The sequence below is a fragment of the Trichechus manatus genome, unplaced genomic scaffold, assembly GCF_000243295.1.
Source record: "Trichechus manatus latirostris isolate Lorelei unplaced genomic scaffold, TriManLat1.0 scaffold00024, whole genome shotgun sequence".
NCBI classification, from domain to species: Eukaryota; Metazoa; Chordata; class Mammalia; order Sirenia; family Trichechidae; genus Trichechus; species Trichechus manatus.
The window spans coordinates 16,686,520-16,709,091 of NW_004443960.1; the positions used below are offsets into that span (position 1 = coordinate 16,686,520).

The 22,572-nt window shown below is 38.2% G+C and overlaps 1 protein-coding gene across 6 annotated transcripts in view; it reads right to left on the reverse strand.

Annotated features, from left to right (window-relative positions):
* The window catches only part of SMG1 (SMG1 nonsense mediated mRNA decay associated PI3K related kinase), a 93,166-nt gene that overhangs the window by 18,187 nt on the left and 52,407 nt on the right, over window positions 1-22,572 (reverse strand). For all 6 annotated transcript variants that reach the window (XM_023728504.1, XM_004373293.2, XM_023728502.1 and 3 more), the window contains 26 exons: window positions 21,549-21,658; window positions 20,589-20,736; window positions 20,075-20,234; window positions 19,196-19,316; window positions 15,940-16,188; window positions 15,305-15,604; window positions 13,653-13,797; window positions 13,397-13,535; window positions 12,154-12,384; window positions 11,873-12,050; window positions 11,158-11,319; window positions 10,380-10,597; window positions 9,927-10,081; window positions 9,294-9,516; window positions 7,361-7,607; window positions 6,691-6,920; window positions 5,289-5,537; window positions 4,711-4,849; window positions 4,514-4,623; window positions 4,173-4,391; window positions 3,363-3,553; window positions 2,466-2,638; window positions 2,040-2,319; window positions 1,302-1,574; window positions 844-1,078; window positions 278-504 (listed from right to left, as the gene is read on the reverse strand). In XM_023728504.1, coding sequence (XP_023584272.1) covers window positions 278-504; window positions 844-1,078; window positions 1,302-1,574; window positions 2,040-2,319; window positions 2,466-2,638; window positions 3,363-3,553; window positions 4,173-4,391; window positions 4,514-4,623; window positions 4,711-4,849; window positions 5,289-5,537; window positions 6,691-6,920; window positions 7,361-7,607; window positions 9,294-9,516; window positions 9,927-10,081; window positions 10,380-10,597; window positions 11,158-11,319; window positions 11,873-12,050; window positions 12,154-12,384; window positions 13,397-13,535; window positions 13,653-13,797; window positions 15,305-15,604; window positions 15,940-16,188; window positions 19,196-19,316; window positions 20,075-20,234; window positions 20,589-20,736; window positions 21,549-21,658 — 5,112 coding nt within the window. The remainder of the gene's footprint in view (window positions 1-277; window positions 505-843; window positions 1,079-1,301; window positions 1,575-2,039; window positions 2,320-2,465; window positions 2,639-3,362; window positions 3,554-4,172; window positions 4,392-4,513; window positions 4,624-4,710; window positions 4,850-5,288; window positions 5,538-6,690; window positions 6,921-7,360; window positions 7,608-9,293; window positions 9,517-9,926; window positions 10,082-10,379; window positions 10,598-11,157; window positions 11,320-11,872; window positions 12,051-12,153; window positions 12,385-13,396; window positions 13,536-13,652; window positions 13,798-15,304; window positions 15,605-15,939; window positions 16,189-19,195; window positions 19,317-20,074; window positions 20,235-20,588; window positions 20,737-21,548; window positions 21,659-22,572) is intronic.

Here is a 22,572-nt window from a genome sequence, read left to right on the forward strand (position 1 = left end):
TGTTGCTATTGTACTACAGTTATGTAAGATGCTAACACGGGAGGAAGAGGGGTGAAGGGTGTATAGGATCTCCCTGTGTAACTTCCTGCGAATCTGTGTTTATTTCAAAACGAAGTTTTAAAAAAAAAAAAAAAAGATAATGTGTGTAAGCAGTAATAAATAATTATACCTGCTATAAAAATTAAAAGTAAACTTACAGTAAAATAAGCTCAAATCCTGTTATCTGGCTTCCCCATCTCTTCCACAAGGAGACAGAACACAGCTAGAATTCACTTACCTGGCAACATCGATGTAATGAGCATGCGTTTCTTCTTCCAGTCCCATAGCTGCATTTCTTAAATAGGCTTGAAGAGACTCAACCAGAGTCTGCAAGGAAACACCATCAGTCGTCTGCTCAATAAGAGTGTCCAGTTCATGAAGCATACTTTCTAATGTGTATTCTCCTTTCATTAAACATCTGAGGGCTTCTGGAAATATGATTTGCCGGAAATTTGAGTTCAACTCCTATAAATACGTGAGAAACATATTGTGATGTTTTCTGAGTTTAGATATAAGCAATAATTTAGATAACAGAGAGAGTGAAGTGTCATTATCACAGAAAGAAATTTATGAAAAGTGCCGAAAGTCACACATCTGGAGATGTGATGCCATAAATTAAGAAGAAACTTCTGTAGTCCTAACCGAGTTACAGCTACAAATCTCACACTCATCTGTATTTTAAATGACTGCTTAAGCAACATTCAAATGGGGAGGTCAAACTACTTTTCTGAACTAAAGAGATGAGAAACATAATGTTCAATATTGAAAACAAATATAAAATTTAAGCTCATTTAAAGTGTCCACCTGAAGTGAGGTGTAGACTCCATTAGCTAAGTGAACGGCCTCAGAAGCTTCCGCAGGGTTAGGGATGTCCAAGTCCTGTGGCGCCAAGCGGCACTGCTTCAGTAACTGAACTAGACAGGTGACGTTTCCACTCATACTGCAGAGCTCTTCCAAGAACCAGGCCCCGTCGCGAGAGGTCAGATCGACCAGCTGCTCCCCAGCACTGGAAGCTGCCCCTTCCATCATCAGGTTACGCCTAAATGAGGTAAGCATGTGCACAGTGAACAAGCAGACCCCTGCTTTGAAACCAACTGAGCTAAATGCATCCATGGAAGAGGACACCTCCACATCCAAAAAGAAATAAAATAGCTGTAACATGGGCAAGAGCTCAGAATTAAACATAGGACACATGAAACCTCAATAAGCACCAATGTTGGTAAGACAATGAAACGGTCTCAATACAAGGATAGCCAACTCACCTTGTAAGGGTACAAAGGGCAGAAATAATAACACTTGCTAGACTCAAAGATCCTTCCTCTCCATTCTCATGAAGGAAAACTTTAATGCAGCGTTCTATTTCTTTCAGCTGATCTTCACAAACTGGCACAGTGACAGCTTCTTGTTTCAAGCGTTCCACCTGTCTAATAAGCCTGCTGTTTATGTCTGCGGCGTACCGCTGCAAGGTCATTTCAGTGGCGGTGATGAACTGACACACTGTTGGGGGTGGCTGGGGAGCATACTGCATTTCATATCTATAAAAATAAAGAGGCACATGTTTATAACAGAACCACCCCCGCTTGGAAAGAAAGTTCACACTTTACAAAATTCTGTAAAAGAGAATACTGCATTTGATCCTCAAACTTTGGAAGGGTAAGAATCATTATTCATTTTATAGAAAAGAAAGTCTTAAGAGCTTAAGCAACTTTCTAATATGACTCGTTAGGGAGTAACAGAATCAGTGTCTGCTTCCAGCTCTCCTTACGCTAATCCCACTGGCTCTTACACTAGGATACGTTTTAATTAGGAAAAACACCCTGACTTATAAAGGGAAAACGTGAGCTCAGATCCTCTTAAAACCATGACAAAGGTGACTCCGTTCAAATTCCATCAATCAGCTCTTTCACGAAAAATAAAATACAAATGCAATTTTAAAAGTTAACAGCAACTCTGCTTCCAGCCCCACTGAGAAATGAAAAAATTAAGTGCTACTGACTTACTTCCTATAGAGTTCTTGACAGCGCTCTACAGTGGTGTTACAGATGAGCTCTTCCATCCAGGTCTTCCACTGCTCAATGCGATGCTTCTGAAATATAGCCTTCGGATACTGCAGGGCTACGGTTGCATAGTGATGCAGCTGTTCCAGGCAGCCACGGAGTACTGAGCGCCTCTGTTGCAGAAGATTGCCAACTTCCCCCTCTAGCTGTTCACACTGGCTAATCAAGTGGGCCTGACCAGCATTCTGCAGAAAGGCTGTCGCAGGCACATAGCTTGGGGGACCTTTTGGAAAAGACAGTATTAATCACAGTGAAACCATTTCAAGTCAGCAGTCACTGAAAGGGAGCACAAACCAGAACACGACACATAAACACACAACTACAAAACTCACATGCTCACATGTGTATCTAAAATAAGTCAATCCATACCAAGGTCCATTTGTGTGCTTATTTCCTGAAGCAAACTTGCAAGCTGTGTTGCTTCCAAATTATTGAATGCAGCTTGATAATGTGTTATCCACTGTTCAAATTCATTCAGCTTCACCTGGATTGCTTCCTGAACAGCTCTTTGCTGAGTCTGTAGCTGAGTGTGTTCAGAATACCTAATGGAAAGGGGGGGGGGAAATTAAAAGGATCACTTGCTGTTCTTTCTTCTACATACTTTCATGATCCTGATTTTGCTCATACTTGGTCTAGCTGGCATGTTCCTTGTTGAAATGTCCTTGATTTCTCTGGTTTGTCCTGACTCCACAGTTCCCTCAACTATGCCCACAGTGTTTTAAACAAAACTCTACCACACGTGGCAGACTTTGAGTTCCTTGAAGGTAAGAGACTGATGCTTTATGGATCTTTGTAGTCTCCAGGCCCAGCATGTTTGGCACTTGCATATTCAACTAATCTTTACTGAACGCCTGCTCTGTGCAAAGTTCATTCGCTTGTATCACCCTATTTCATTTAATGCTTACAAAAACTTGACGAAGTAGATGAAATAACTGCCATTATACAAATGAATACAAACTGTAGACAAAAAAAACAAAATTCATGTTTTCTGAATCCAGGTTCAGTGTTCTACCCACTCTACTCACCTATGTCTCAGTCACTCAAGCACTTAAACAGAACAAAGCAGAAAATTTAAATGAATTACTTATTAGTACTTTGAAATGATAGTTCTTAGGAGAGCTTCTATTATTTAAGCAAGTGTTGCAATAATTCTTATCCAAGTCAGCAGTATTTACACAAGCATAAGGTTTCCCTAATAGTATAATTTTTTAATGATTTTTAATAGTAAATTATTTGTAATAATAAAAACCCAACACTGTTTTAAACCTGTGTTGTAGAGTGTGAGAAGGATGATCCACTTCTTCAGCTCCTTCCAGAAACTCTATTTCCTCCAGCAGTTTGCCCTGCAGTTTTTCCACATCTGTCAGTTGCTCCTGCAAGCTTAGGTATTCATCTAAGCTGCTGTCCAGCTTGGGCAGCACAACCAGCATCTCATCCCTATTCTTAAACCAGTTCACCTGTAAAAAGACGTTATTATTAGAAGATTCTTGCAGGGTCAACTGTGAAATATGAAGATGCCTGTTAGAAAGATCACATTAGAAAGGCATTCCACACATATTATTCTATTTAATCCTCAACAAAATCCTGAGGGGTCAGTGGCATCACCTCCATTTTACAGACAAAGATATCCAGAAGTTAACTCACTCATCCAAGTTCACATAACCATAAACTGACAGACTCAATTCCATAACACCATGCAGTTACCACACCACCATGCTGACCAAGATTAGCATCACTGGCTACCAGGGTATTTAAAATCCAGGAGAGGGAGGCTCTCCAGCTAAACACTTACAACAGTCATTGCTAACCACGTATCTACACACTTAAAAAGTTACAGTCTTTTCAAATCATGAGCACACCTCCTAGGATTGTGTGTGTGACTACACGTGTCTTTGTACAGGAGCATGTTCTACTAAAAAGACTACACTGAACTGGCATATTTCACTGCCCTTTCAATATCATACATTACAGCCTGCCGAAAATGTCATCTTGGAGAGATACTGTCACTCAACTTTTTTATGCTTGTGTGTACTCTAATAAAAAGATGACAATGACTTATTACATCATTGGCTTCACCTTAATTTCGGCTACTCTTGAAGAGAAGAGGCTGCGGGTGATCTCACGTTCCATCTCCCTCTTGCTCTGCTTGCTCTCAGCCTGTTGGCCACCTCCACCATAGACGGCGCCAGCAAATCCTGCCTCACCTCCAGCTGTCCAGTCCACCAGGGGGTCATACACAAACGCCTCCAGCAGTGTCAGCAGAGTCTCTCTGCCACGCCGCATAATGTGTAGAACCTGTTTTGAGAAGAAGTTTAAACAAGTTTTGCATTAAGTTTCCTCGTTAAGATGCATTTTTTCAATCCCACAGCTTGTTAATTTAACAGGTACACTAAGAGGTCTAAGAGAAAACAGCATACCTGCTCACAAGACAGCCGAAAAACACCTTCTACTCCGGTTACACCCAGTGCTGTTTCAATGTTTTGTGTCATTCGAAAAGGTACTTTCTCAGGAACTCTAAGGCTTTTACCTTAAAAAGACAAATCGTTATATTTTTGCCCTTACACTAAAAAACCTTTGACGTGCATATAAATGTAAAAATCCACTTAAATTTTACCTTTCTCAAAGCAAACATTGTAATCTATGTGAACAACTTCTCCTGTTGTCATATCTATGAGAACATTATCCAGATGTCTGTCTCCAAGGCCAATTATGTATCCGACCATAGACATGACTGCAGTAGATCGTGCATAAGACTAAAACAGGAAAGAGGAGCAAGTTAAACACTGCTGACAAATTTCCTTCTACCACAGACTTGATGCTCTGAAACTCACAAGCCCCATTCCCTTATTTAAAAACAAACAGAAAGGACTCCTCAGGGCAGCCGCACACGGCCAGGAAGGCTCCGCACTGAGCAGCTGCATACAACATCATGTTCCTGGCCCCAGTTTGCCATTACCAGGATGCTGGATTAAAAAAAAACACTTTTCTTCAGCCTCCCTAGATTTTCCTTTTCTCAATTTTTGTATTTTCCTTTTCATTTCACCCATAACCATCCTGCTCTCAGACACAGTCGTGGCTTTGCCTTTTTAAGTCTGGAGGGAGGCAGGAAGGGGGAAGGGGAATGGCCAAGATAGACAAAACAGGCAGCAGGCAAAACTAATAATAATATTAAGTACGAAACAAAACGCTTACCTGTGTAACTCTCCACCATTCATCAGGCGTTGTGCAAGAGGACCAAAGCTCTTTAGCAAGGAGATTCGGGGGCGTGGCCTCCATTAACTCCTCTAACACTGCCTTCATCACATGAAGAGGCCAATCCCGACGGGACACATCCAGACTAAGTCCAACTGCTTTCAAAGCAGGACCAATTTTACTATAATAAAGTTCACTAGGACGGGGTACGATTCCAGGATTCTGAGGAGTTTGGTAGGAATCTTGGGCCTTTGAAAGACATTTTTTTAAGAGGTAAAGTTTATTTTAATAAGAACAGAGATTACTTCTCATTGAAAGCGATATTTTAAAAACTGATTTTTTCAGTGGCGTTCTCTACTATCCAGCTAAATGTCAACCACCAAATAGCCAATTCTTCTAGACTTCATCTTTCTTATAATCTATATATCTTTCTTTTAATTAGGTATTACTACGTGATTGAAAAACTGGTCTACTGTTAAATTTTGAGGTTCAAGTCAAAATTCAACACCCAAGTTACATTCTTCTTTGTAACATATCATTCTGTTTTTAAATTATCATAATTCATTTATGTACACATTTTACATTCTTCATTCACGACTTAATTATCGATATAAAATTTGTGCAACAACAGATATTCAGAAACACTTTACATAAAAATTTAGATAGCCCTTCTCCAATTCCTATCCTTCAATAATTGCTCTGCAGTCTCTTATGCCTATTTTTTTTTAAGAGGGGATAAAATATATATAACATAAAATTTGCCTTTTTAACTACTTTTCTAAGTATACAATTCAATCCTTAAGTCCACTTTTAAAAGTTGATTCCATTCAAACTCTTGCTCCTTGCACACCTACCCTAATTTGAAGCATTTCCTTAGGCCAGGCGTGGATACAGAGGCTGAGACTGTACAAAATTTACCTTTATATGCTTAGCACCGTTCTTGACATATATTTACACTCAGCTATTTGGCTAAATGAATTCTAGATTAAACTCCTAGTCTAGATTGAAGTCTACATCTCCCAGGTACACAGGATGCTATGGTTGTGAACTCTAAATTCAAAGTTTAATTTAAAAGACCCTGGTCAGCCCAATAAAAGCATTCAGATGTAAAATATCAAGTTACTGTGTGATTAACAACCACCCCTCACCACCCCCATATTCATCTGGAGTAAGTTTGAGTCGATGCCAACATTTCTGCTTCTTAAAACTTTATTTTTATAAAATGTGGCTCCAAAACACTTTCCTAGATGCCTCAATCAAGACTTTTCCTTCTTTAACCCTTATAAATGTGTATAAATGTAGTAAGCCTAGAAATCATGCATATATAACAACAGAGAACAGGCTAAAATGTATGTTTAAGAACATTCACATGAAAATACATGTATATTTAACTTTAACAAACCTTTTGTGCTTGTAGGGCAGCTTCCCGTTGTTGCCATCGTTTATAAAGACCAAACAAGGGTGTGGCTCCATCCACCCACTGGATTAATCCTGATCTGGTTCCTAGCGGTGTTACAGAATAGTGTCGCGCATGGAAACGGGGTGTTTCCTGGCGATTAATCGTAGCAAACATGGTATTCACAATTGATAGAAACTGCATTATTCTCTCATCCAGATGTAAATCCTCCAGCCCTATGAAAACAAAGTTAAAGTAGCTAGAGTAGGTGACCAAATGGGGTGGAACATGATGGGGTGGGGTTGGGAGTGCACCAGTTTCCATCTCAAAAGCAGCCATAACACATGCTGATTGTCAATGAGGCACACTGAGAGCATTACAGAACATTTTGTTCAGTGATAGGGTATTAGTAACAGATACAAGCATTATTAATTGGTCCTTAACTGTTCAGCTTCTACAAGCTCACAGGCAAAGGGAGGGGAGGAATGGAAAGTCTTTCTACATACGGCCTCCAACCACTGCCATTCAAAATTACGTGGGAGACATACAGGCTACCCCAGGCTATTCATAACATACAGAAACTCATCTGGAACTATCCCCGCCTGCCATACACACAGAAAAAGCATTAATAAAGACTGAGAATCTTCTTAAAGACAAGGAAAATTTTAAACCCTACCTTTGAAAAGATAGGGATAGCTCTTCCCGTCAGATCCTAAAAAGAGAAGTTTCTTTGGCTTCGTCTTAGTAGGCAAGATAGTGATGGTTCCGCCCACACTGTGGATTGTGACAGTGTCTCTGGCTGAGACTTCTCCAGGAAGAGCAATTTCAGTGTTAGTCATTGCAGCCAGCCATGGACTGATTTCTTCAAGACGCAAGATGTAACTTGCACGTTTCTGTGCTCTCTGTTGTAAACTCAGCATTATCTATATTTATAAGATGGGAAAACAAATTTACATTATTATTGGAACGCTTAATTTTATTCCAAATTCAATCTGGCATTAAAGTAAACTGAAGAACCAACAAATACCTGTTTGTCTAGCTCCTACATTTATGTATGTAACATATTTGGGTCATGACAGGAAAGGGGAAACACAGGTATGCTAACATGCTCTAGTGATTTCTGTTTGTTAAGACCCTTCCTCCTCCTCCATCCAAACAAGTAATGAAATCACCACAGAAGGAAGAAAATCATTGCTGTGATCACCAAATTTCGGGCTTTTATAGAATTAATTCCCCACTGTTAAGCTATGTCTGAACAACGCCAGAACATGTCAATTAGCCCTTGCAATTAGGGCAAAAGATACAGCCAGCTGTTGGCTGATAGTGGACACACCCTTAGGAAGCAATCTGAAAAGTTATTAACACTAAATTACAAGAAAAAATGAGCCTCAATGTACTCTTATCTCAATTAAGTGGATTTAGAAATCTCTTCTAGAAGAGAGTTAAAATAATCTGCCCTTGAATCAATGAACTCCAGGCTCTCCTTTCATGTGAAAATTGTAAAGCAATCCTTAGCAAGTTTTGTTCATAAAAGGAACAACTGGAAACATCCACTGCCAGAACAACAGATAAACTGTAGTATTTTCAGCTTCACACAAAATATGGAAGAATAATTTAAAAAAAAAATAGTATTCAAAAAAATATATAAGTAGTAAGAAAACACATACAATATCTCATTTATAGGAAGTTCAAAAACAGGAAGAAACTAAACAATATTATTATTTACAATAACATCCATAAATTCATAACTACTTTTTTTAAAGTAGGTAACGATTAATTCACAACAGCAGTTAAGGAGAAGGCATGACTAGGGAAGGACATATCGGGCTTCCAAAAAGTTTTATTTCTTTAGCTAGTTCAATTTTTTTCTTTTTTTAGCTGTTCTACAGCTAAAAAAGGAGGGATACAGATATTCTTTATAATTTTTTAAATTATTCTTTAAAATGTACACAATCATAAAATTTTTTCTCTATAATTCATTTCATACACAGAGAGAGAGAGAGAGAGAAGAAGGAGGAAAAGCAAGAAACAGCTACAAGGTAATAAATAAATAGGCTCTCCCAACTAATGGGATACTGCTATAAGAGACAAAAACCAAAGGGAATGTAGAATTACGGGGAATAAAACATAAAAGATAGCAATTTTTCAATTATTTAAATACACTAATCATCTACACGTACCCTATGTAAAATTAATTTGAAAACAAAGTATTTATAAAAATTAATTTTGTTATGTTTTCTGTCTGCTAGAAATATTGACTACCACCGCTCCACCAAAAGAACAACAGTAGAAAATACTGAATCTCTAGCAGATCAACATTTAGCTAAAGGCCAGAGCCCATTCCTTGGCTAATTTCTTAAAGTGAACCTTCACAAATGAAAGAGTATGCGCTTGCCACCCACTCACTCCCCCACTGCTCCCCTGAAAAATTCTCAAAAATGAAGAAAACACCCTGCTCTGCATTTCTTGTAAGCAACTGGTCATGGGCTGCCTTCCATGGGCTTACGAAACCTTCTCTTGTGTCGCCAGTAAGGAGAGTTCACCTATTTAAATTTTGTATCTCATAGGAAATTTTCCATTTTAGTAGCATTTGTGAGATTTTTCTGTACCTCTTTAAATGGAATCCAGCTGCTTCCTGGCTTTGCAGGGTTTGATGGTGTCTTCAATTTTTCTAGGGCATTTTCAATTGCATCACCATAGTTGTCCTGAAACCATTTTTCATGAGGTGTTTCTGCAGGGGCTGCCGTGATACTCCTTACATGCTCCAAAGCGAACACAATGGGCTTCATCAAAGCCGTGTGCTTCTCTCGCATGATTGCCATTTTCTCCTCTCTGGCCAGGGAGATATTTTTATTCAGAAGCTTATCATACATTAAAGAGTTTTATACACAAACATGGAACACTTTAAATGTATCAAGCGTAAGTAAACAGTATCAAAGGGTAAGTCTAAATAAAGTAACAAAGAATTAGCAGAGTAACTTACTAACATTACGCAAAAAAACCCACTGGCAGTCAAGTGGATATCAACTCATAGCAACCCTATGGGACAGAAAAGCATCGCCCTAGAAGGTTCTCAAAGCTGTAAATCTTTACGGAAGCAGACTGCTGGTGGGTTCGAACCGTCAACCTTTAGCAGCCGAGCACTTAGCCACTGTACCACCAGGGCTCCTCACTTAGCACTGTAAAAAATCAGGCACAGAAAAGCAGCTTCCTTTTCTGGGTAAAGGTGGATGAAAACATACTTGCGTAAGGTGTTATTGTTCTGGACCCTCTTCACCTCATCTTCGAGCTGCTGAATTCGTCTCAGGACATACATGTGTTGCTGTAACAGAACTCCCAACCAGAGCTCATCCCAGAGAACGGTGACCCGGCGCAGCTCAGCCACGAGCATCTGAACCTGCATACGGGGCACAGCCAAATGGGCTCAGCTGCAGTTCTAATACAGCGCAGTACTTCACATGCTGGGCATTACAAGTTAGGTGTGTGCGTCTGCTGTTCACTATACAATATAGAGCCCTGAAATCAGTGATTCTATCAATGCAGGTTTGTAAAACCAATATTGATTATTCCAAAGTTTTGTTCCTCAAATATCATTTCTGTAACAGTTTTTGTGGGAGGCTTTTCTAGGGGAAAGAGAAGTACAATAAAAATTGTTTTAAAACATATAAGGTTTCTAGTTTTGGGGGTTCTTTTACCTGTAGCACCATAGTAGGGTTTGCAGAGGACAGCTTATCTACAATTTTGCTGTAGCAATCCTGCATCATGGCTTGGTCTTCATTCAATCCACTTTTAGGCTCATCCTTATTGCTATCCTGAGAAGCAGGAGGACTTCCTCCCTCACATTCAGAAACCAGCAATTCTTCTCCTTGAATATTGCCAAGTAAAGTGGGGATTGCAGAAGAGAACTTATTTCCTATAATGAAATGGGAGAATAAGGTATACTTGGAATGTTTCTCCTAGGTGTGTACGCTGTATTAGGGAAAACAATGATAATCTATTCCACTCTAGAAGTACTCATGTAACTAAGTTGCCTTCTGTGCATTAAATTAACCAAAGACTGCGGATATTCGGCATTTTTACAACTTGAGCTGACTGTTTTATTTGGTAGTATTAAGTCGATGGAAGATAAATGTGAAAAAGATAATGTGTCTGTAACAAAGAGTGTTCTACCAGCCAGAGTCCAGAAGTTAGAGCCACATATACATGAGGTTTCAATCTTTATCTGCCATTTATTCGGCTCAGTGAAGCTGAGGGAGTTCTTCAATCTCTCAAGTCTTAGGGGGTACTGTAAAGACTGAAAACTTGTAAACCACACGTCCTAGTGCCAGACACACAGCAGCTACTCACTCAATAAGGGTCAATTATTTCTATCAAAAAAAATACAAACAACTGACAGAAAGCACCAAAAAAAATTAACTAACAAAAATTATTTATACAACAATTTATAAGTATCGGTATCTTAATATTCCATACCTGAAGCCTGGGATTCACTACTAAGTGATATGGTACCCACTATTGCAGGATACAATATGAGATGGGGAGAATCTTGAGCCACACGGCAGAGAAGGTTGCAAATACTTTGCCGCACATACACTTCTGGGTGGTTTAAGCGTGAGAAGAGCTGTGGAATAATTCCTTCAGGATAAGAAGAGAGATGCTTAAAGTTATTAAAAACTGCTAAAACAGTAGGTGCAAAAGGATAAAACTTGATGTGTGCCAGCATCGGCACAAGTTCTAAGGACCTCAAATTTCTCCCTGTAATAACAAAGAAGCATACACAATAGTTCTTGATTTACAAGTGCAGTTAAGGTACAGAGCTGTAACCAATATCCACAGCAACTCAAAAATGCTCGAGAGAAATGTATTTTCTTTGAATGCCTGTAAAAGAAGGCAAATATAGACAATTTTTACAAAGGGTATACAAACTGTTTTGAAAATTATTTTCAGTACCCTTTCCAAAAATTCTTTTTTTCTTTTTTTTTAAATGTAAAAAGCTGCTGCCTTTCCACCTCTCATGCTTCAAAAAGTGGGAGGAAACGTCTTACTGGTGTAACAAGCAGTCCGGGGTGCCCTTTGAACTAATGGAACTGTTCTTTCACACATTCAAATAAAAAGGAACTACTACTTCTATTATTGTTTTATATATCCAGAAATAATTTCTACTGAAACATCTGGTTTAGACTCTGACCTCTCCATGGAGCAGTAGGTGTTTTCTCCAGGCCACGCTCCAGATACTGCCTCAGCTCGCCAGCATGCTTAACGAGTAATCGGAGCAATCGGAGCGTTGCCATCACAATCACATCATCAGTGCTCTGTTCCGCTCTATTACTTAAATGCAGCCTGGGGTCATCTTCATCTAAAGGAACCTAAGAGAAAAAATGAGAAATCACAACTCAGAATACTGATTGTGGTCTACTGGAAAAGAAATCTCACCCTTTTTTTTTACACAGCACAATGTGCTATACCTACCTGACCAGCGTTCAGTTTAAGGAAAGTAAAATATGCGCTGCAGGACAGTTTATACAGGCTGAAGATTCTGTCTACAACTTTCCTCCACACTTTAATAACTCCTTCTGTTGCACTTTCGTCAAGTTCTGAGAGCCACGGGCAGCTTGATATTAACTGACGCCAGATAACATCAACCATATCATCTTCCTCATTGTCTTCACTTTCTGTTATCTGAAGCGTTATGTCTTCATCCTAGAGAAAATGTGGCCACAAAATGTCATTTTTAACACAAACTGAAGAGGGATAAAAGTATGTGGTTTTATTGTCATATGAAAGCATTTTTATCATTTATAAAATACAAAGTTATTCCACATTTACTGTTACGTTAATGTTATTTCAATGTCAGTATGCTTCTCCTTATGACACATTTACTAATGTAGCCAATGAAGAAGGATGTAAGCATTTAGCAAAGATTAAAGATGGTTCTGGGTTTTTTTGTACTTTAAATGCCTCCAACTTATAATATTCTGCCAGCAGAAAATTAAACACTATCTGCTGAAGTTTGAAGCTGAATGTACACAGAATACAAGTAAAGCAGACTTCACTCTCTTTACAGTATGGTGCATGTACAATAACACCAACTTTGGCAGATACTGACATACGCTGTGGTCCTGAATGAGAATTGATTCAATACAGTTTACCTCAGCAAGTAAAATCCATGGTTTTGAAGACTGGAATTAAATATTCAACAGTTATAGCATTCTAGAACTGATACAACTAAATCCACTGGGTTTTCAACTCTAGCTGTATATTACAATCAGGTAGCAAACTTAAACATACATGTGTACACACACAGGCCCCAACCAGAATATCTTGGATAAGGCTGAGGCACTAGCATACTTTAAAAGCACCCAAGGTACTTTAACTTAGAGCTAATCCAGGGTTGAGAACCTAACTTCTTATCACAATAGTAGTTAAAAGAGAAAATGTAATTAACGTAAAATAAACTTTACCTATCTTTAACAGGACCCTAGGGAAACGAATTGATTTCTTAAGAAATTAGTCTTCTTTGAAAAATATTACAACTCACTTTCATCTTAACACTCAAAAAAAAAAAAAAAAAAAGATTTTTTTAAAACAATAATTGCCTAAACCCCATTCAACATTTAATCAAATATATGTGATCAATTTCCTCAAAATCGCTGCATTAAAACTGTGATCTTGACACTATTTCCCCCTAAACACTGTATCATGTTTTTCTTGCCTGAATGCCTGCTGGCCGACATACAGCCTGTCCAAGGATACCATATATTCTCTCTTTTTCTTCATCAGTTATAGTGTCTGGAAGCAGATTTTGAACTTCAGATTTTTCTCTAGGCAGCAGACGAACACCTTCTCCCTGACTATAAAAATAAACAAATCATCAGGATTTCCATTACCAAAATTTTACCATATCATCAGACATTTTAAATCTCTGTTTTACAATGCATCAAATAAATTACACATTTACATACACATACCTGGCATTGTCAACCACCTTTCTGCCCCATCTATAAGCCCAACTAGCCAAGGCTGCCCAAGACTTGGCTACTTCAGGTGCCTGTACTGAAGACAGGTGATACAACAGTCCCAAAATGAAGTCAGGTTCTCCAACTCCAATGTGGACTGCCATGGTGGAAGAAAAAATAATAAAGGGTCTCAGCAATGTTACATTCACAAATCTCTGACGGCATTCCCATTAACACTGTAGGTTTTTACTAAGTGCAAGCAATCATTAAGTTCCGTGACATTACAGAACAAAATTTTGGTAAGGCACAAATTTGAATTATACTTTTCTATAAGTTGAAATGAATTGCTTACCTTGTCAAATAAGTTTAAATTATCACCCAGTCAAACACATCCATGTCTTTCATGACACTGACCTTTATGAACAGCTCAGGTGTCAGATGTGTTGTGGAATATCTTGCATTCTGGATTTGACTGGCTATTTCCTCATGATTAGATTCAGATTAAACATTTTAGCAAAAATAACACACAGGTGATGAGTATACAATCTCATTCAATCATAGAGATGCATGAAGTAAATATCTACCCCCAGTTCAGAGGTGAAGAAATTGCCTGTGATGGTGCTATTTGCCAATATAAAGATTTATAACAATCAAGACATACCCTTATGAGTATCAAGACCCACCCTTACGAGTATCAAGACCCTTTAGTACATACATTAAAATTATTTTACAAGGTGTAATTAAAACCCGAGTCTTCAAAACAACAAAATAAAGGTATTTTCTCATTTTCTAGCAAAAAGGTTAATTACATTCCAATCTGTAAAAACAGAACAACAGTGTCTGCCATAAGAGGCATTCAAGCCTTCGTTGAATGAAGTAACTACCATATTTGTCTGCATATAAAATGTATGGGTATATAAGACATTCCAATTATACAGGGACACTTGCAAGTGGCAAGTATTCAAGTGTTTTTTCATCTCACTTGTGTGGAAAGTGACTTAAAACCAGTTTTAGTGAAGGTAGGGAGACACTCATCACATTCCCAGATGCGGTATTTTATATACTATATTCAGTATAAAATCATAAATTCCAGATATAGAATGTAAAATGTAAAAAATAAAATCAGATAGCTAGAAATAGTGACTACTAGCCCATATCAGGATTATGGCAAAAATATCTTTAAATCTAAAACGTTATGGTAAAATTTTCCTCACCAACTGTATGATGTCTGACCTTCCGTTACTAGTATGAGTGTCAGAATGTGAAAAAACTTGAATCCTTCTGTAATTGCTGTGCTCCACCAGTTGAGGAGAGCACAGTCTACTACTTTCTATCTGTGTGGCTTCTTCTAGTGTGACCTGAAATATTTGATCTGTGGGATGAGATCTTATTGTCAGCAAAAACATCTAATTCCATAAAACCAAAAATGCAACTTGAATCTGGAAGGCTGGAAATATGGCCTGCAAGAAGAGTTCAGTGACTTCCACAACGGCATTCAGATACTAAAGAAGTGCTTTTTAGTTACTTCCAGGCAACATAAAATTCTAAATTTTCATAGACAGTCTTTGTGGCAAATTATAGACAGCATAACATTGTAAACTTTGAAACGGGGGGAAAAATAACTTCTAAAATTAATATATTAAAGCTAATAAAAGAAATCCAACCTGTAGATTCGCTCTCAATCAGAGGATAGACTTCTTCCATTGTATTAACATCCACCGTATTAACAGTTGGCAGTTCTATTAAAGCGAGTATGTTTTTAGACAAAGTAGAAAGACCTGTGAAGTTCTGTTGCTGCTGAGCTCTGTAAACCTGTTTCAGCTGCCCTGAAATTTCTTTCCATTCTGCCTGGATCCATTTAGCCAGTGTCAGAATTGACTTAGCAACTGCGTACTCAGCTTTGGCAGACTTGCAGAAAGATATGGCACAAGAACTCAACATTTCCATTGCATGTGCTGACTGACCTATATAAAACCAAAAAACCAGCACTTATAACCTTTAAAAGCAAAGACTGATACTACTTCACAGTAAAATAATGAACTTTTAAAAACATGTAAATTCAGTGATAATCAACAATATCTGGAGACGTTTCTTACTCTGATACACTGCAACAAAAACACTTCTTTAAAAAGCACTGAAATGTAAGTCAATTACAAATAATTTATTATTCAGGATTCAAATATTCTGCAACAGCTGAAAATAAGCAACTTTTCTATTATTGCTTTGCACCATAAGCAGAAACATTCATGCCTATGATTTTTACTACTGTCATGTATTAACCGTAATTCATTTTACTAACCTGCTGTATACAGTAGTTTGGTTTTTTCAATATCGAGTTCAGGCCCCCATTTTTCATCCACTCGCCCCTGAGCTGATAGCTTTTTAAAGTGCTGAACTAAATCCTGAGCAGTGGTAGTCTTTCCCAGCTGGACCTCACTACATTGTGCCAGCAGTCTTGTTGCAAGTGACACATTCCCCCGTTTTCTAGCAAATTTTGCTGCTGTTAGGCCTAATTCCATGAGATGGCTTCTAATTGGAACTGTTTGCTCTGGAGAGAAGAAAACATTTTATTAGTCCCTGATTCTGTTACCCTACACTGCAGAGACATGGCCCAAAGATTCTTCCCCAACTAACCCCCACCTTCCCACCACCTCCCTAAACAGACAACTCATTTTTTCCTTGTCAAATCCCTAGCAGTTATCAAAGTTCTTGGCATACAGTAAACAATGTTTGTTGAATAAATGTACACAATAAAGTAGAGAAAAGCAAAACTCATTCAGAGTAAGAAACTAAATTTTTAGTTTCTGAATCTTTTTTAGTAAAGCACCCAGACCAAAGGGTGGGAATGATGGTAAGGCTAGACCATTCCCCTCTTCTTCTGTAAGTTCCCTCTGCCCTTCCACCGGGTCATTCTTTCCTGGTTTTCCTCCTACCTTTCTCATGAATCCTTCTCAGTCTCCTTTCTTCTACCACCCATCCATTAAAATTGGTGTTCATCTCAGGTCGGTCCTAGGCTCTCTACTCTTCTCACTCTGCTTACTCTCCCTGGACAATATCATCTGCTCCTGTGGCTTCAATCACCATATAAATGCTGATGACTCCTGAATCTTTAGCTCTAGCCCAGACCCAACATCTGAGTCCCATGTGTCTAAAGTCACCTCTACTCAGACACTTCAAAAGCACTTCCAACCCGTGTCAGATTGGACTCATTTTCCACCATCCTCCAAACCATTTACATGTCTCCTGTTCAGCCCGTCTCAGTGAAAGGCACGTGATTAACCTTGTGCCAGCAGGTACCTAGCAGTCATCCTAGGCTTTTCCTTCAACCCTCATAGCCTATCTGCTTTTTTCTATCCCCAAGGCTACTACTCTTTAGCAGGGACTTCAGTCTAATTGGTCCCTTTGTCCCTAGTCTTATCCTCCCTAATCCCTTCTCCAACCTGTAATTGATCTTACACAAAGGTAAATCTGAACATTTAACTTCCATGTTTATGGCTTCCCAATGCCCTTCTGACAAAGCCCAAACTCCTTAATTTGGCTTGTAAAGCACTGATGCCTTGCATTCCATTCCAATCTCAATCTCACCCAGCTTCATCTCTCCCTACTCTTTCTTAGGTGAACTGAGTCATCTAAGAATTTTTCATTATTTTCTCTGGCCTTCACACTTGATGTTTTTTCTAAGTCAATCAGTCTGCCTTCCTTCTCATCTCTACCTTGCTCAGGTCTCAGCTTTACTGTTACTTTCTCCTCAAGTTCTTTATTCTAGAGCCCCTGGATTTAATTAGATGCTTTTGTTATATCTTCTTTTAGCACCATGCATGTGTGCTTCCATTCAGCACACCATATTGTTCTTTGTTTAATGTCAGTTTTCTACGCTAGACTCCAGAATCCCCTTGGTTCTAGGAATGCAGAAAAAAGGCTTGACTTGTTCATCGTTACATCTCAACGCTAGAGCTTTTATATACTTTGCCTCATCTCATACAACCCTCACAAGATCTCACAGCTGGGGCAATCCCCATACTACTGAAAATGAAAGTGACTCAGAAGTTTAATGACTTGCTCTGTTGTGTGCTGTCAAGTCAATTCCGACTCACATGGACCCTATAGGACAGAGCAGAAATGCCCCATAGGGTTTCCTAAGCTGTAATCTCTCCGGAAACAGATTGTCAGGTCTTTTCTCCCACAGAGTGGCAGATGGGTTCCAACCACTGACCTTTTGGTTAGCAGCCAAGTGCTTAACCACTTTGCCACCAGGTCTCCTTAATGATTTCCTGTAAGGCCCCTCAATCTGCAAATATTGGGCTAGAGATCCAAACTCAAGTCTGCTTAGCAATAAAGGGACAGCTGAGTCACAAGTGCCAGTAATCACCCTTCAGTTAAAGTCCATATCCCAGCACTTAGCTTATTTGAAATTTAAAAATCAGATTTACTCAGTAACTCCAGCTACCATGTTTTCGACTAAAATTCTACAGAATCCTGGCAACTTTTCTATTTTAGACCAATAAAGTAAATTGCTAGCATCCCCTTAACACAACAGACACTTCTTTCTCATAAATGCGACTTACATAAATATTACTTACAAATACTAACTTTCTAGCTATTCATTTGGAGCGTTTAAAACTTAACATTCACAGTACATTACATCTGACAAAGAACTTGTCTCTAGATACATAAAAAAGTCTTATGACTTAATAAGACAACCCAATGAAAACACAGGTGAGAGAGCTGAACATTTTACAAAGTAAGACATACAAAGGCTATTAAGCAAATGAAAAGATCCTCAAAATCACCAATCATCAGGAAAATGTAAATAAAATAATGAGATACTACTACATACCCACTCCAATAATTAAAAAGACCAAAAACACCAAGGATGTGGAACAGCTGGAATTTTCGTAAATTGGCAGAAGGAATGTAAAATGTATAACCACTTTACAAGAATCTGTTGAACCGTTTTGAAACGTAAACCATATGAACCCAACAAGTCCACTCCTAGGCATTTACCCAACACAAATGAAATTTTATGTCCACCCAAAGACTTGCACACAAATGGTCATAACAGCTTCATATGTTAATAGGCCAAATCCGTCAAAGGGTGAATAAACACGTTGCACACTTTATCTATACAATGGATTTCTACTAAGCAATAAAAAAGACCACACTACTGATACATGCAACATGGATGAAAATCTTAAAAATATCATGCCGAGCAAGAAAAGCTAGACGCGAGAGTATATACTATATGATTCCACTCACATGAAACTTTAACAGAGACAAATCTAATCTACAGTGATAGAAAGCAAATCAGTGATTGCCCAGAGCAGAGACGGACGAGCAAGATGACTGGGAAGACGGACAGCGAACCTTCTGGGGTGAAAGAAGTGTTCTACATCTTGACAGGATTGGTGATTACACAGATGTATATATCTTTGTCAAAACTCATCACTTAAAATGTATAATTTTAAAATGTGTAAATAAATTGAACACCTAAAATGTGTAACTTATATCTCAATAAAACTTATTTAAAAAAGAAAAAAGAAACAAAGCCTAGCTACCTTTTATTTTCTCCAGCAACTGACTCTGGTACATGGTATATCTCAATGCCTGCATCCACGGCCTCACATCATGCTGCTTACATGAACGTAAAGCTTCGCTGAAGAGTGGAATAAGACAGTCCTGCCACAGAAAAACAAAAATGACTTCAGTTAGAGCCTACTGCTAATGAATCCAAGACTCCACATCCACGTAAGTCAGCTACTTCAGACCTCATCCAGGCTTAGCTATTAAATTCTCCCTTTCATCACGTAGTTTCTAATCACAAAATGGAAGCACAAAGTCACTACAAAAGAAAACTTAATTTTTGCCACTCCATAAAATTTTTTCGGAACATTAAGTTCAATTTATCAAAATATTATCAATAAAGCAATTTTAATAAGAAAATAAGCACTGCAAATTTACTATAAAGCAGGGGCTGAATTACAGAAACACATAAAAACTACTGCTTTATCATCAGATTCTGAGATTATAATTTCCTTGGGAAGGCCCCGTCTTTGGTATAATTTTACCTCTTTGTTGGGGGGAACCTTCATTCTGGTCAAACATAAAATATAATCTGCCTAAGGAAAATGTTTATATACCCCTCTCCTCTCAAAAAAGAAAAAAAATTCCCTTTAACCACTTAGAAAGAACAACAGTATTTGTCTATACCAGAAGTTGTACCTGTCGCTATTCTTTGAAAGAGGAATAAGGTATCTCATTTGAAGGAAAAATTAAGCAATTAGCCACCGCTGAGGTTATGTACTTCAAACGAAAATCTGCCTGAAAATGGCATTTGAGATTTCTGGATTTACCAGCGTGTCTAACTACAATGCTATTTTAAAAAACTTTGTTTCACACCAATGTTAGAATATGCTTTTAAAAATGCACATACACACCTCTGTTGAAAGTCTGTTAGAAACTGTGTTCTCCAAAGCAGATGAGCAATACAGCTGTAAGGTACTTAGAACCGGCAAAGACTGTGAAACTGTTAAAGTAGAAAGTCTCAGTGGTCCAATAGCTATGCGGGAGGTTTGCTTCAAGTACTTTACCATGTTTCTGAAACAAATGTTTATGGTCAATTAATAAACGTGATTTTTCAATTTGTAACCACTAATGGGATAAAGCACTTGATAAGATGCCACCACAGAGATGTCCAAAGAATAACACGAGCAGCCTGCTCTTTAGTAAAATGCTATGAGCAAGTCAAGACATTTGCTTTTGGAGATTTCTACATTTTACCTGGTTTTGACCCCAGTTTATGTAGGCAAGTAGCATTCACATATCATAAGACATCCACAATTAAAATGAAGCTGTGAGGACTAGTATTGTAGCAATCTAGTCCACACCCCACCACAGATCTATCATACTGACATACACCATTCACATTCACCTCCAAAAGAGGAAACTTACTCAGTTATAGACTGCCACTTCTGATCTTGTTCTATATGGTTCAAAGCAGTTGCCAAACAAACAGAGCTTCTCAACAACTGAACTTCAATGGATTTCTGAAGTTCCCTTGGATCAGGACTTAACATGTTAGGAAGCAATTTTTTCATATCTACAGAAGTTAGATAAATTTCATTAAGTTAATTTGCTTTTTATGTATAAGACTGATAAAGTATTTGGACAGTATTTAAAATAATCACCATTTAAAATACTGAAAATGAGTATCTGCTTTCATATTTAAATTCAGGCAGCTGAACACTATGATTAAACATTTCCAACAGCTATATAAAAATTATACTTCAGGTCACCCAAAAATCAGTTGACTTCAAAGGCTCTAAAATCAATAAATCAACCACTATTTAAGTGGGCAAATCTAGACCTACATTGACAAATCTTAGTAAGTGCAGCAAATCAACGTTAATACAAAGAACGCTCACACTACCGTATTTTTTTTTTTGCGACTAACACGCCCATGTAAATAACACACCCACACATATAACATGCGGCATAGCTCGCTTACAAAAATAGCGAGGGAGGGTTGTATGGCTGGCAAAAACTGTATACTGCACATATTATTTGCATAAAAATATGGTAACTTTAGATCTCTCTTTTTCAAAATGTTCCAGTTGTGATAAGGAAGTTAATGAACCACATCAAGATATCAATCAAGACTTCAAATTATCAAAAAAATATTTTAGCTTAAACTCTACTTCGTAAAATCCCAAATATTAATGTAGCCTTTTTTAGCCTGGGAAATATTAAACTAACTGGTTTTCATTTGCCTAATCAAGTGTAAATAGAATAGTCCTAAATTTGTTATTCACATGGACAATAACTTTCAGATTTTTCAGTAAAACATACTAAGCTAAAGATTTTAAATAACTTATTGGTAAAAATAATTCATTTTAAAAATTTCTCAAATACCTATTTTTTCTTTTGATCCTACGGCAAGGAGATTGATATTTTCTCCAGGTAGCAATTCTAATTGTTCGGTACATTCAACAAATTCTCCAGACTCAAAACTGCTTAGTGATCTGTAATTAAAATACTGGTTAGCTTATTTTAAAAAGTATTACACTATATCCACCTTGTGGCACCATTCAAAAAAGTAGAACAAATTCTAGGCAGGAAAAAAAAGCATGGTATAGTTACACGGTTTTCTTTTGAAGAAGTTCCTTCCATGCAGGCTATTTTTATTTTGATGATGTTAACTACCGCCTTAATGAGCACTAAAACAGAGTGACAAATCAGAAAGTCACAGCTGTAGACATCTAGCTTAGCTTCCTCCATGTCTCCTTCCTCTTTTTGTCTGATGCAGCCTATTATCCTCGGGGCCTGTCCAACACGGACACTAGTTCTCTGCAGGACAACTGGAACACCTTGTTCTCTCCTAGCTCCAGCTAAACTCCCTGCACTACTCAGTCCTTACCTAAAGTATAAAAGCCCCCGCAGCTCTCCTACGCTATAATCTCAATCTTCTATCCTAGTCTCGCCTTCTTTCACTGATGGCCTCCTTCCCTCTAGCCCTTTTTCATTGTGTTCTATGGAAACTGTTTCTCTTCTTCCAAAGAAATCTTCGTTTCCATTTTCTCACCTTATCTGAAAAACAATACTGCCTCTGAAACTCTTACCTATATCCCTGCAGTATCAACACCAGGATGGGAGTCTGCTCCCCCTTCTACATCTGCTCTCCAATCATGAAGAAGACACATGGTTTCTCAATCTCTCTTTTCCATCAGTTTACCTGTCCCTCTCAAACTGGCTCACTTCCTTCGCAACTCAGCCTGGATCTAGCACTGGAAATGTACATCGCTTGGCTTACTCGGTGCCTGCTTTCACCTTAATAAGCCCTCACCCTACATGAATGCAACCACCAGCTTCTCAGGGGAGCCTGAGTTACTAGGCACTGGTGAACTGTTGAGGTTTAGTGACCAATACATTTATTGTT